Source organism: Phascolarctos cinereus, unplaced genomic scaffold, assembly GCF_003287225.1.
Source record: "Phascolarctos cinereus isolate Bilbo 61053 unplaced genomic scaffold, phaCin_HiC Scaffold_726;HRSCAF=1367, whole genome shotgun sequence".
Lineage (NCBI taxonomy): Eukaryota > Metazoa > Chordata > Mammalia > Diprotodontia > Phascolarctidae > Phascolarctos > Phascolarctos cinereus.
The window spans coordinates 402,029,102-402,044,710 of NW_027556098.1; the positions used below are offsets into that span (position 1 = coordinate 402,029,102).

Genomic DNA, 15,609 nt, shown 5'->3' on the forward strand with positions numbered 1-15,609 from the left:
GCTCAGCCCGCATAGCGCCCGCGTTCCCTATGCTGCGGAGTCCTGCTCCCGCCCCCACCGCTGCTGCTGCCACCTCCCCTCGGGCTTCCCCCGCCCGCAGCAGTCCGAAGGAGGACAGGCTCTGGGCTCGCCTTTACCCGCTGCGCTGCTCGCTCTGAGCACTCTCCTTGCCTCCCAGAGACCCCGGGGTGGGACCGGGCACTCACCGAAAGGCTCCTGGCTGCGAACTTGGAATCCAGACGGACAGAGAGCGGAGTGCCCTCCGCACTCCTGGATCCCTCTCCAGGAGTTCCCCCAGATCCCACCTGCCGTGCCCCTGCCCAGGAGCAGCTGTCTCCCCCTCCCCGACTCCCTCCCGAGAGTACCACCAGGCAGCTACGGAGTCACCCAGACGCAGCCAGAAGACAGCAGGCTACCAAGGAGAGAAAAGTTCTGGTTGAGTGGTGTAAGCCTCCCACATCTCCCCAGAAGGCTCGGGGGGAGGGGTGAAAAGAAAGGACCCCGCTCCATCTGCCACCTTGGACTTGGATTGGCACCGAGGGACACAGGGCACCGGTAGAGCAGGCTTTCGAGAATGGGCATGAGCCTGGGATGCCTATCTCCTAGGAGGGTCCGAGACTCAGGGCTGCCTCTTTGCTAGGTTAGTTTTCATAATCTGAGAATACTCTGGTGAGGTGCAGCTAGGCTGTGGGCTCTGGGGATGGAGAAGGAGCTTGGGAAATCTATCCTGCCCCAATCATGACGCTAATGTTTCCTACCTGTATGTACGACCCTAGCCAAGAAACTTCGCTGCTCTGGCTCTGGATTTCATCTATAAAAGGACCCTTCCTGCTTTGCTATGAGCATAATATCCCTTGGGAGAGTTTCCTCTTCTGTAAAATGAAAGGGTTGAACTAGAGGTCTCTGTAGCCGCTTCTAACTCTAGATCTAGGATTCTGTGATATGGAGATGATTTGGACTATTTTTTAACATCAGCATGGGCACTACCCCTCCTCTCCATTCCTGGCATTTGGGATTTGGGTTTTTTGAGTCATAAGACTGTCTGCTGTCCTGTTAGTCTACACTCCCTGCCTCCCTTTCTCACTGAGTTTTTTGAGTAGTTGTTTGCCTCTTCTTCTATGGTTTGTCCAATTTTAATTTCTCCCTTCCTTATTCAGAATTTCGGTCATGGGGAAATCTGAAAGCCAAATGGGTATTGTGGAGAAATCGACCAGATCCAGGAAGAAGCCCTGGAGTGTCTTAGAGCTGGGACTGTTAGTGCTACTGCTTCTCATGACCTGTTCGTTGGTCACACTGGTGATCCTCTACATGGAAGTCAAGGGTAAGTGATGAAGTGGGGGTTGGCCCTGATGTGTTCCCCCCATCCCAGGTCCATCAGAAAGACTTGGCTCTCCATGGCCCCTTAGAAGAGCTAACTTGGCAGTGGATGGACAGTCTACCCTGTTGACTTCCCCTGAAGTATTACATGCAGAGCTGGACTGGGGTGCTTTGCACACCAGGATGTTTTTCATGAGCCCCACTGTTTTATACACACCCTAAGGCATGGAGGGGGTATAGAGTCAGCACTGATGAATTGGGGTTTGGGGTGGTATCATCAGCTGCACCCACTGCAAAAGGCAGAGCTTCAACTATGGAGAGAGCAAAAGAGGCTTCCTTCTGTCATCCCACTCAGCCTTCAGAGGTAGGATAAGGAATGTAGCCCAGGGCAGCTAAGCCATCAGGTTGGGTTGGGGCTAGTCTGGAAGATTCTGGGAAACAAGCACATGAAGTAGGGGGAAGAGCAAAGAGCTTAATTGGGAACAGTATAGGTGGTAGCCAGGGAAGGCTGACTTGAGGGACCCAGCCAGCAAACACTCACAGCCACCCAGATGCTTGACTGAAAAGCCTGTGAAGCATGCCTGCTTTTTGCTTTGTCCATGACAATCCCAAGAACATTCTCCCTCTGATAAATAAAGAAGTCTCTTCTCACAGGGATTTCTTAGGGATTTCTCTTCCTGGGCTCCTGGCTCCAATTTTCCATCTATCTGAATGCTTCTGAATTTGTTAAGAAGCAGGAACTGTGAATACTAAACCTTATGTCTCAAAGGATCATAAGCCAGGACTGGTCCCTGCTTCCAGCTCTCTTTTGTCAATGTATGCTTTCCCTGGGGCTTGCCCCTCAGCATTCCCTGTTGACTTTCCCAGGCTTCCAGATATTCACTGGTAAAGAGCCATGGAATGAGCTCTGGATTTGAAGTCAAAAGACCCGGGCTCAAATCAGATATTCAACTAGCTGTGTGACTCTGGGCAAATCACTTAACCAGTCTGAGCCTCAGCCTTCTCTTGCATAAAATAGGGATCCTGATATCACCTACTACACAGGGTTTTAGTAAGGATTAGATGAGATGATCCATCTTAAAGAGTTAGTTATATATCATCTATTAGTAGTATGAATCTGGGCTCTGCCTCTCATGACCTGTGTGACCTTGGGCAAGTCACTGTAAGAAGAGCTTGTATTTAGTCAGCTCTTTTAGACCTGCAAAACACTTTACATATGGTTGATTCTCACAATGATCCCACTAGGTGGTTGCTATGATCTCCATCTTATAGAGGGGGAAACTGAGGCATGGAGAGGGAAACTGAGGCAGCTAGATGGTACAGTGGATAGAGCACTGAACCTGGAGTTAGGAAAGCCTAAGTTCAAATCCCACTTCTAATACTTCCTAGAATGCTGTGCTTGGAGTTGGGAAGACCTGAGTTCAAATCCTGCCTCAAAACTTCTAACTAAGTGACCCCAAGCAAATCAGTTTTCTTTGGCCCTCAGTTTCCCCATTTATAAAATGAGGGAATTGGATTCCATGACCTCTGAGGTTTTTTCTAGCTTTCACTGCTATGAATCTCCCAACTGTGGATTCTTAGCAGTCCCTGTTTTCCATCTGGACAGCAAAACCCCTGAATTATTACAAGGGCCCAGGATTACATGCCTGAGTATTTGACATTCATAACATCTTCTGAGCGGACATCCAGAACATTTCTTGTCTCTATGTCTGTTACCCTGGGAGATGTCAACTCAATGGCTTAACACTAAGGTGAGGTTTCAGCTTTGAAGACAGGTACATTAAAAAATAATTTGTCATAGTGGAAAAATAAAGCCTTGTTTTGGTAGATCTGGGAGGAAGAAATGACCAAACTGGGAGCTATCATGTACGGGGAGCCTGCTGTCTTGCTATCACTGTATTAAACACCTTCTCATCCAGCCCTCACAAAGTGCGGTGCAAATCTCTCTGATGAATATGTTTTTATTGGTACAGCTCTGGAGTGTCAGCTGGACCGAACCGATCTCTAACCTGTGCATGGCTGGAGCTGAACAGAGCAGGCGAGAGTCAGGAGGGTCAGGAATCAAACAAAAGTTTAATTTCAAAGTGAGGCACAAGAATTGGAAACATGGGCCTGGGCCCTGCTCCTAATAGGGGGACCTGCTCTGGTATGGCTAAACCTTAATACATGTCTTATACCAATGACTACACAGTGAGCCATAGCCCTGACAATGAGGAGTAATACCAACAATGAAATAAGTTTGATTCATGGCAGGGCTTCATGACTGGAGCATGGGTACTTGTCTGAGCTGGTGCTGGTCAAAGTAATACAATAATTATGTGATTTTGCCAAAGGATGAGTGCAAAGGATTGTTGTTATGCCAAGCTCAGGGCACAGCTTTCTTGCTGGGTCTTAGCTCTAGAAAACAGAGTGTTTCCTAATATCTTGATAGGATTTAGAAGGCTTGGGTTCCAATCTCACCTCTGATGCTTACTAAGTGGGTGAATCACTTTACCTCAGTTTCCTTATTTGTAAAATGAAGGAATTGGTCTACATGCCTCTGAGGTCCCTTCTTGCTCCAAATCTATGACAGTCTGATCTTTTTTCCGGCTTGAACTCATATCTCCTGACTGAATTATGCACTCCATGAAGGATCTTTTAAATAGCTTACTGTGTTTTATTTTCATTTTGGTATAGTTGTGAAAGAATGCTGGATTTCTCATCAGAGGACCAGAGTTCAAACCCCAGCTCTGACACTTCCTACTAGTTGGACAATGGACAAGTTTCTAGACCTCAGTTTCCTCATCTAGACAATGGAGCTAGACTATGGCCATGGCTTAAAGGGAGTAGGTGGCATGTGATGACTGCTTTCAAGTAGGTGAAATGACGTTATGTAAAAAGAGGTTCGATGAGGCTTGTCCACTTGGCCTCAGAGAACAGAACCAGGAGCAGAGTGAAGGAAGGTTCAGAGAGGCAGTCTTCTTCTCTGCTGGAGTCCCAGGCTGTACTCCACAAGAGTCTTGTAAGTGTTCATGTTATGTCTGCCCAGTTGCCCCCAACAAAGTGTAAGCTCCTTGAGGGCAAAGGTTATTTTTTTCATTTCATCTTTATATTCCTAGCAGCTAGTATAGTGCCACATAGTAGAGGCTTAATAAATGCTCATTGCATTGTATGATAATCATGAAGATCACACAACCTGAGAGCTGGAAAGGATAGCAGAGGCCATTCATTCCAAACCTTACCTAACCTAGAATCCATTCTACAATGTATCCGAGAAATGATCCTACAGCAAACAGTTCTGAAGGAATCTAGCAATAAATATTTCTTAAATTCCTACTGTGTGCCAGGCATGGGACAGCAAGGTAGTGAATAGAACACCAGGCCTGGAGTCAGGAAGATCCAAATTCAAATCCAGCCTCAGACACTTACTAGCTATGTGACCCTGGGCAAGTCACTTAACCCCTATTTGCCTCAGTTCCTCACCTGTAAAATGGGGACACAATGGAAAAGAAAATGGCCAATCACTCCAGCATCTTTGCCAAGAAAACCTCACAGACAAGTCCATGGGGTCAAAAAGAGTAGGACATAACTGAACAATAAATGTTCCAGGCAGTTCGAGAAGAGCTGGAGTGAGTGATATCATTAGTAACTCAACAGAGAAGGAGTTCTGATTCACTCCTGTATGGCACAATGGAACAGGTTATAAGTGTTGGAGTCAGAAGGCCTGGATTAGAATCCTAGCTCCACCATTTACTAGCTATGTGCCCTGAAGCAAATCATCTCCCTCCATCTCCCATCTTGTAAAATGAGGGCATTTGAGTAAATGGACTTAAAAGTGTCTTCTAGCTCTGAATCTTCAAATCCTTCCTTGCAGCAAGCATTTAGTGTAATAGGCAATTTAATTCAGTAAGCATTTATTTCTTAAGCACCTACTATATATGAGGCAAGAGACAGTATGGCATGGTGGATAGACAACCTGCCAGGAAACCAGGAAGCCCTGGTTTCATCTCCAGCCTTTGACACATCCTGGCTAATCATTTAACCCTTCAGTGCTCCGGTGGCTTTAGTGAAGGAAGTTTGCTCATCTGGGAGTTTTCTGTGCCAATGAAACCCCAAGTCCAGATGATACCCTTGCTCCAAGGTGTAGGCACCATTCTCAATACTAGAAATACAGACAAAAGCAAGAAGCTTACATTCTTCCAAGTTCACAAACCCAATCTGAAGTCTTCCTCAGTTTGCCCCACATCTCAGGAAGCACATGCCAGCTGGGTTGGTTTCTGACTCTGCCCAACTGGGGCTTAAATGGAGGGAAATGATGTCTCCATTTCAGAGTTATCAGAGAAAGGAGATAGGTAAGAATCTTTCTCTCTCAACATCTTTTGATAGGGTGGGAGATGCACATATAAGCTTCTGTGTCTCCAAAGGAGGCTTCTTGCTTTCCCTCCTGAGTGACGCATGAGATCCGCCCCACCCCTGGCTTGATAGAAATGCATCCTGCTGGGAAGGTACTATCTAAGCAGAAAGTGGAATGACAGGTAGCAAGCTCCTCGTCATTGGAGGTATCCTAGCAAGACTTGAATGCACCGCTTGTTTTTGACTTTGAGTAGGTAGGCCATGATCTGGGGTGGGGGGCCTGCAGCCGCAAGGCTACACATGGCCCTCTAGGTCCTCAGGTGCAGCCTTTTGACTGAGGACAAGTTTTACAGAACAATTTGGTCTATGAAGTTTGGATTCAGTCAAAGAGATGCACTTGAGGACCTAGAGGGCCACATGTGGTCTTAAGGACTCAGGTTCTTTACCCCTCTAGAAGTCTCTAGGGTCCCTTCCAGCTCTGAGGTTCTATAACCTCAGCAGACCCTTATTTAGGGACAGACAGCTCTGATCTATCTACCCATTAAGACATTTTAGTAGTAGAAGCCTCCAAATGGTAGTACTCTCTACTGCCATAAATATTTAGCAGCCAGAAGCTCAGCTCCTGAGCCAGCCAGACAAGAGGAGGAATAGGATATTTAAGGGAAACAAGTCAGATGCTCAAGCTGGGAATCCCTTTAGAATGTTGTGTGTTTATTATGGTCAGGCCTTGGAATAATTCATGGGTCAAGCATAAAGCTTCCTGAGGCATAGGATGTGTGCCACCACTGCTGTTGGGGGTTGCCAGCCTAGTGGTAAAGGAGTTGACATCCAGTTGGCAAGACTATCTTAGGTTAATCCTCTCATTTTCATTGCCAACCCAAAGAATGAGTAGGCATATCAGGAAGGGAATCTCTAAGCTCCCTTGCCTGCTGCTGAACAGTTTGCTTGGAACATTGTTGAAATAATTCCTGGCCAGGTAGGAGCTTGTCTAAATTCCCCAGAGGTTTGTTCCATCGTTGGAATTTTATTGTTCTGTGACTCAAACATTTCCACAGAGCAGAGACTGGATAAACGTTTTCCCCAACAAGGAGGAGTAGCTTACTGGACAAAGAACAAGCCATGGGGCCATGGAGATCAGGACAGACTTCTCATACAAGGTGATCCTTGAGCTGAGCCTGGGGTTCCAAGAGGGAGGGGTTCCAAGCTAGAGGTTCCAAAAGTGAGAAGTGAAAAAGGAGAGAATTCCTGGTAAGGGGGCACAGCTTTTGCAAAGACTTGGAGGTGGTAGATGGAATATCTTGTATAGAAAATAACAAGTAAAGCAGTTTGGTAGGAACATAATGTGCCTGAAGTGGAGTAATGTGCAATCATCCTGGCAAATTAGAATGGAAGCAGCTTAAAGGGGTTTGTGTTTTATTCTAAAAGCAATAGGGAGTTACTGAAGCTTCTTGAGCAAAGGAATGATATGGTCAAACCTGAGTTTTAAGCATATCCATTTGGCAGCTGTGTAGAAGACAGATTAGAAAGGAAAGAGGCTCCAGGCACAGAAACCAGTTAGGGGGTTCTTGCAGTAATCCAGGCCACAGGGGATCAGCCCCTGCTCTAGGCTGTTTGTGGTGGTAGTGGAGAGAAGGAGTGAGAACTATGAATTTATCAATAGAGTAACAAGCATTTATTAAACACCTACTGTATGCCTGGTGCTGTGCTAGGCACTGGGAAGGCAGAACCTCAAATGAAACCATTCCTGCCCTCTAGGAGTTTCCATTCCTTCAGTGGAGACAACATGTCCATAAATATATACTCATTTATCTTTGTGTTTGTGTGAATACTATAGAATCTTCATATCTATATGTATGTGTGCGTGTTTACATATGTGCATATACAGGTGCACATATACATATGTGTGCATATATGCATATGCACATGTGGTATCTCAAAAGTCTTAGAGGCATTTTCTGTTATTAAAGGCTTTTAAAAAGCACTAATATTTTTGGGATACTGTATATACACACATATGCATATGTGTATATGTGTATATATATGAATGCATATGTGTGTGCATATATACACATATATGCATGTACACATATACATCATGTGTATGACATGTTTGCACACCACGTGTGCATGCATATGTGGACATACATATGTATATATATATATATGTCTATACAAGTGTATGTATATACACATGGAGATCCAAGGGGTTGTGATGAATGGGAAAATACTCAGGCTCAGGAATCAACATATAGAGAGAGCACCAGGAAACTGCCATTTGCCAGTTTTTTCCTCAAACCCAGGTCTTTTCATGGTAGCTCTGAGTGTTCTGACCCTGACACCTCCAGCCTCCTCCATTCCCTCCTCCCCCAGGCCTTCAGGCTGTGGTTCTTGAGCTTTGCCCATTTTCCTGCCTCCAGGGAATACAAACAAACAAGGAAAACAACAACAACAAAAATTAACACAAGCCAGTAACATTTGACTGAGTCTTTATTTTTTTATCTGAGAAGAAACCCTGCTATTCATACCTTCCTTCCTGCTCCCATTAGACTGTGAGCTCCTGGAGGCCAGGGACTATCTTTTGCCCGGAGCTTAGAACAGTGCCTGACACATAGTAGGTATTTAATAACTGCTAGTTAACCAACTGTCTGCCCCACCCCACCACCCTACCCAAGCAGAATTGTATTACATAAGAATTCTTCAATTCTCTGCCTTTCCTCAGGTCTCCACTACTTTTTGTGTTCTTTTTCATTTTTGTCACATATTACACATTTGAAAATTTTACATTTGTTTCATAGCAATGCAATAATTTAAAAATACAAATGATATGCCCTTTAAATCTTGAGTATTTAATAAATTCATTCCTAATAATAATAATATTAATATCAGTCCTGCCCCATTCAGGCACTAAATAAGGGTCTTAAGAAGTATCTATTAATGGCTTGCCATCCAGTATGCTGGGTGCTGAGGAGACAGAAAGAAAAATGAAACAACCCCTGTCCTCCTTGAACTTAGATCCTCTAGGGTAAAACAAGAGGTACCACATGGGTGTCTATGTGTGTATGCACACACATAGAAACATACACTCATATGTATACACATATGCATATGTACATCTATATGCATGTATGTATGTATACCCATACACACAATGAATGTAAATAAATTATGTACAGTAAGTACAGATGGTCCCTGTGCTCTCTCTCCCAGAGAGTTATTCTCCGAGTTTTTGTTTGTTTGTTTGTTTGTTTTTGTTTTTTGCTTACTGATTAGTGAAGGTCCATGTCTTGTTTAGAGGAGTTCTCAGCCTCCTGGGGTAGAAAGGATTGGGAGCAGAGAACCCTTGCTTAAGAGTCTGGGGATTATGCAGAGATCCCTGTCAGTCCAACCCTGGAGAGCTCACTCCTCAGGATGCCTTTGGTAATTGGCCATCACAATTCCCCAAAGCCTTCAAACTCAGCTGCCAATGAGCTGAACTGGCTGAGAAAAGACTGCTGTCCCCCGAGAGCTGTCATGAAAACCAAAGGCAGGGGCAGGCCAGCAAGGATTTGCAGACCAGGGAAATCATGGTGAGAAATGAAATGTCTGTGAGCTAAGAAAGGGAGCCTTCCCCTGAAAGCTAATGGATCACAGCTATCCCTCCATGGGCTTGGTCTTCTGACGGATCTGACAGGTCATCCAGACCAACCTAAATGAGAACCCCTCATCTGCAATATCTCTAGCAAGTGGTCATCCAGCTTCTTGAAGACCCCAGAAGGGGGAAACCCATTCTCTCGAGGGAACCCATTCCACTTTGGGGAATGGGAAGAAAATCATCTGAAGGGATGGCAAGAGAACCGTATGAGCCTAGATCTAGAGATGGAAGAGTCCTTCAAGGTCATCTTGATCTACCCTCTCATTTTACAATGATTGGAACTGGAGCTTAATGGTGGTATTTCTGGGTCAAAGGATATGCTCAGTTCAGTGACAGTGAAAGACATATATCTCAAGTAATGTTTGATTTACAAAAGTTTTCTTTTAGTATGATGCAATGGAAAGATTGCTAAACTTGATCATGAAACCTGAGTCCAAATCTCAGCTTTGTCACTTACTTCGTGTAACCTTGGACAAGGTACTTTGCCTCTCTAGACCTCAGTTTCCCCACCTGTAAAATGAGGGGGTTAGACCAGATGGGCTTTAAGTTGTTTTTTTTCCAGCCCTAGGTGGTCATGATCCAATAATCCTAGTTACATAAAGCTTTCCAGAAAGTGTTTGAGAGAGGTCAGGGAAGGGTAGTGAGAAGGAAATAAGCATTTATTAAGCACCTACTATGTGCCAAGCTTTGTGTTACAGATTTTTACAAATATTATCTCATTTGATCTTCACAACAACCATGGGAGGTAGGTGCTGCTATTATCCCCATTTTATAGATGGGGATAACTGAGGCAGGCAGAGGTGAAGTGATTTGTCCAAGGTCTCACAATTAGGAAGTGTCTGAGATGGTATTTGAACTCAGATCTTGCTGACTCCAAGTAAGACACTATCCATTGCACAATCTAGCTGCCTTAGCCAAGTAGCGTAAGTGCAGTGGTTGGGGACCTAGGAACTTTATTCCACTGGCATGCTGTTCTTGGGCTCTGTTGGTTACCCACAGCTGGGGAAAGGCAGTTTGGGTAAATTGTGGTATTTGATCTCTTATCTAATGCCACTCTTATCCACACTGGAGCCAAATGGGACTACTCTCTGACCTCCAGATGTGGCATCATGCTTTCCCGCCTCTGCTCAGACCCTTCCCTAGCTCTGGAATGTCCTCCCTACCTCTACCTTCTCACCTCTTTGCTTTCAAGCCATCCATTAAAGACCAACCGAAACGGCATGTCCTCCAGGGACCCTTCCCTGATTCACCAGTTAGTAATAATTTTCATGCTAACACCTGATGTAGCATTTTTAAATCACTCATCATATACCTGTCTTGTAATAGCAAATATTCTAGTCATTTGTGCTAATGACTCATAGACAAAATAACACATATCAAGTGTTTTGCAAACCTAAAAGCTCTCCATAAATGCCACATGTTATCAATTAATTAAACAAGAATGTATTAAGACCTACTTGGTAGACCAGAAACTGTGCCAGATACTAAGAATATAGAGCCAGAAAAGAAACCACAGACCCAGCCCTAAAGATTATTTAATTCTATCAGGAGAGACAACATGCACAGGCTTATGCCCCAGACAAGTGCATTGTCAAGGGTTGCCCTGTTACATAAGCTTATGTAAAAATATCCAAAATAAATACAAAGTAATGTGTTGGGATGGGAGAGGTGTAAGCAGCTGTAGAGGCAATCAGGGAAGACATTATGTAGCTTATAAAGTCACATGTACTAAACCACTTTACTGCCACCTTGCAAGTCTAAAGGTTGTTTCTAGTTCTAAATGACGAAAATGTATATGAAACTGTTGTGAGGAAACCAGCCCTGCCCAGAACTTCGGGTAATTCTGAGTGGCCCACGGTGGTTGGGGGTAGCAAAGTTTTATGCCCAGAAAGACAAAATAATCTGAAATCCTTGATAGATGCCTCAATCTAAGGTAAAAAGACCCTACCCCCCCCAACCCCTTTGAATCTACCAATCATAAATAAACTAGACAAGGATGAATACAGTAGTCAAAAGAATCCTGGCTCAGATTCTTACAATCTAGCCAATACCTCAGTAATATTCAGATTCCTTACGAGTCTGGCCAATATGGTGGATGTTCTAATAAACCTTGTCTTTGGCTGAAAGAAGGCTTGGGTTGAATTAATTTGGACAAGACCCACATGTTGTGATTTTGGGGTCCCAGCACCCCTAAACCTCTAAAGCTCAATAGCAGGAGTTTGATGGGAAAACAAAAAAAAAGGATCTGAAATATGGGAGGAGAAACATGGCCCTTGTCAGGGAGCTGGAAAGTGGAAGAATGCCACACCAAGGTGGAAGAGAAGGGAAGACTCTTTCCTGAAGAGGAGAAAGAACTTGATGTTTTGAGGAGAAAGTAATGGTTTCTCAAACCTGCAAAGACTTACATGAACTGATGCAAGGTGAAGCAGACAGAACCAGGAGAATGTTGTACACAGTAACAGCAATATTGTACTATGAAGACCTGTGTATGACTTAGCTATTCTTAGCAATATAATGATACAAGACAATCCCAAAAGACCAATGATGAAGCATACTATCTGTCTCCAGAGAAAGAACTGATATTGATTGAACATAGACTGAAGCATGCTATTTTTCACTTTCTTTCTTTCATTCTTTTTCTTTTATTTGAGTTGTCTTCTACAAAATGACTAATATGGAAATATTTTACACAATTACACATCTATAACCTATATTATTGCTTACTGTCTCAGGAAGGGAAAAGGGGAAGGGAGGGAGGGAGGGATTGAATTTGGAACTCAAAACAAAAAAAAATGTTAAATTGTTTTAACATGTAATTGGGGGAAATAAATATATACACATATAAATATACATTTATACATGCATATATACAAAATTAGGTGATTAGGGAAAAAAAGTAAAAAAATAATTCTTCTCACTTTTTTTTTATGGAGTTCAACTAGAAACAGTCCTGGGACAGACAAATCAATATCTCGCAATTATTCTTTTATATTTTATGTTCTGTGGATTTGCACGGGTGAGTAAAATCACTGCTTTCTTTTAATCACTGGATAAAATCATTGAAATGTAAGCTTATCTTCTGCGGGTTCACTGGAAGTATATTCAGGGTAACTCCAAGAGCAGACAAGATGATAGGGATGATACTTATATAAAGGTCTTCTTGTTCCCACATGATTTTCATTTCTCCTTCTAGGTCTCTATATTTTCTGAGCTTTTCATTCCATGTAGATTGGAGGTTATGAGTATTGGGTATAGTGAAAACAGGAACTGTCTTTTACCTTTCTTTGTATCCCCAGCATTTAACACAGTGCCTGGAACATAATAGGTGCTTAATCAATGTTTATTGATTGATTGGTTGTTCTAAAAGTGTAATAGATCAATGTTACGTCTGGATGATGATGGACAACAGTTTTGACCATGATTATGCTCTGCTTAAAATACAGTTTATTTGTTGAATTCTCAAAGATGTTTTCAGGTTTATATTTGTAGTATGGGGGGTTGTCAACTGTTGACTTATGACAGTGAGCTTCTGGTGTATGGTTTTAGGTACCTGACTGGGTCTTTCTAGGTATCTGATAGATACAAAATTTCTCAATCTGCAGGGTTATATTACACAGTTATCACCATTTTACCTCACTGTCTTCATCTATGAATAAATCTAGGGTCCTGTAACCTTTCTGGGGTCAGTAATCTGATCCAAAGTGACTGTTATAAATCTTTCCATTTCTATAAAAATATCCTCTTGACTCAGCCATTTGTTTGATGTATCTTTAGGGACATATTTTTAATAGGTTCATGTGGCTGATTCCCTTTTGATTCCATACTTTTTTTATATCTTAGCCTTTTCATGTTTTTGGTCCAGCAATAAATGACTTTGGGTTAAATTCTCCAAATTTCTATTATTAGCTTTTACTATTGCTCAAGGAAGGTAGGTTTTTGTAGTTTTTTTTTTAATTTATTTTCCATATGCTCTGAGAATGTCTCTCAATCTTCATTCTCCTTTTTTGCTAAGCCAAAGATAATTTTTATAGCTGCCTTAAAATAATGGGTCATATAGTTTGCTAATATTGTGTAAGTTTTTGTTAGAATACTTTCCAAGTTTTTGGAGTCCACATTGCAAGTGCAAAATTATAAATTGAATGTTATCATGTAGGCATTAGTGACTTTAAATGTATCGTTCACATTGAGCTTCAATTACAGGATGTCAATAAGTCTTTTAACATATTTAGTCATAGCTTGCCCATTGATAGGTTTCATGTGTATGGCCTGAAGGTGACCAAAATATTTGTAAGTCTTGCCTTCTTTCGTTGTTTCAGTTGGACCTCTGGAGTCAAGCACAGAGCCTGTAGTCCCTATCTTTCCTTGGTGTGCATCAAGAATTTTACACTTACCCATTTTGATATCATTGGAGGACAAATGCTTTTTCAGGGGGAGCTGAATAGTTCTATTATATACCTAAAGTGATTAATAAAATGTTTTGGTTTGATTCCCACTTTAATTTGAAAGCCATTCTTAATTTTCTTTAGGAGAAATGATCATGGATTTAAGGTGAGGAAAAACCGTAATTGGCATAGAATTTTTCCTTGCAAAATGCCCCATTTTAATATAAATTTTCTTGTCATTATTGGGTTGGCAGAATGTTTTTAAATTTTATCTTATGGACATGTATCATTCTCAGTACACTTGGGTTTATTTTATGTATTTGCAGTGCCTGAATAAATCATGAGTCAGGGGCTTTGTGATTAAAAAAAAAAGACAATATAGATGTTACACTACTTTCAGGCAACTTGTTTAGTAATTTTCTGTTGTTGTTAATGAACCAATCATTAAAGTTTTATTAAGCACCTAGTATGTGCCAACCACCATGATAGGAGCTTAGAAGAGACAGCATGCAAGCAAATATGTAGAAAGCAAGCATTATACGGGTTAAATAGGAAATAATTAGGAGAAGGAAGGCACTAGAATTGAGAGGAGTTAGGGAAGACTTCCAGCAGAAGATGAGATCTTAGTTGGAATTTAAAGGAAGCCAGAGAGGTCACTAGTTGGAGTGGAGGAATAGCATACCAGGCACGGAAGACAACCAGAAAGACTCCCTGGAGCCAGGAGATGGAGTATCTTGTTTGTGGAATAGCCAGAGGCTAGTGTCAGTGCATCAAAGAGTACCTGTTCAGGACTAAGGTGTAAGAAAATTTGTCCTGTCTCATACCATGCAGTTCCCTGTAGTATCTGGGAAGCCAAAGTCCTTATTATTTTTAAGTCTGTTTTTCAATAGGGTAGCTCACCAGCCCTGAATTTAGAGGTCACCTGTGAAAACTGACCGGGAGGTGGGACAGCCCCAGAGAAAGCTGTCCATGGATAGTGGGATCTAAATTCTTCAAACCTGGAGATTAGCTAAGTCTTCTGTTTTTCCCTAGGGAAGCCAGTGCTGTTCTTTCCCATTTCATTCTATATCCCAAGAGAAGAGAAGACTCTTGTAAGAAGAGATTTCAAAGGTAGCCCTTTTCTTGCCTGTTATAAGCATAGTCCAAGTAAGCTTGCCTTACATTTACCAAGCAGTAGATGTCTGTGTGAGTATCGTGGCCATGAACACTAACTTCTCTTAACCACCATTAATGCTACCAGAGTTTACAAACCCCATAATACCCCTGGTTGCCATGGAAATTGACTAAGGAGCAGGATTTTAAAATAACCAAAAAAAAAAAGCTGGGTGGTGTCCTGTATATAATAATCTTAAGTTAGAGAGAGAAGTCAGATCCATCCTCTAAGGCCTTTATTGAATACCTTTCTTGCGTGTAAGCTTGAGCTAAGCTCTGTTGGGAAGACAGGAAGGATAGAAGAGACCTTGACTCCCTTTAAGGAGCTTAGGGAGTGATTGGGAAGACAAGATAAAGAATAAGAAGCAGCTCAAAAATGTGACCAATATCAAAAAATATTTATTGACCACCTACTGGGTGCAAGCCATGGTACTTCCCAGTGGAAAAGAGAAGATTAAGACATAGATCATGTTTTCTAATCCATTTGGGAGAGGCAGGACATGCATCCCTACAACAATACAAAGCAACCTATATTAAATGTCAGGTGAGGGAGGTACAAACAGTAAATGTTCTGAGAGCTCAGAAGAAGAAGAGGTCACTTTGGATGGAGTCCATCTCAGAAGGTTTCACTGGGGAGGAATGGCTTTGATAGTATAATTTAGGGGATACATTGATTTGGGCTTTGGGTGAGAAGAAAGGTCAACATTGCCAACTCCACTGATGCCACTTGACCCTTTTCCAGGCTTGCTCCTAAATTGACATGTCCAGCAACTAACAGGTATGATGGAGGTGGGA

General features: G+C 42.5%; 1 protein-coding gene across 1 annotated transcript in view; it reads left to right on the forward strand.

Moving 5' to 3' along the window:
• Positions 1 to 15,609, forward strand: part of MMEL1 (membrane metalloendopeptidase like 1) — a 59,904-nt gene continuing 44,295 nt past the window's right edge. The window contains 2 exon segments of the mRNA XM_078146697.1: positions 1 to 640; positions 1,158 to 1,321. Coding sequence (XP_078002823.1) covers positions 1,168 to 1,321 — 154 coding nt within the window. The 5' untranslated portion in view covers positions 1 to 640; positions 1,158 to 1,167.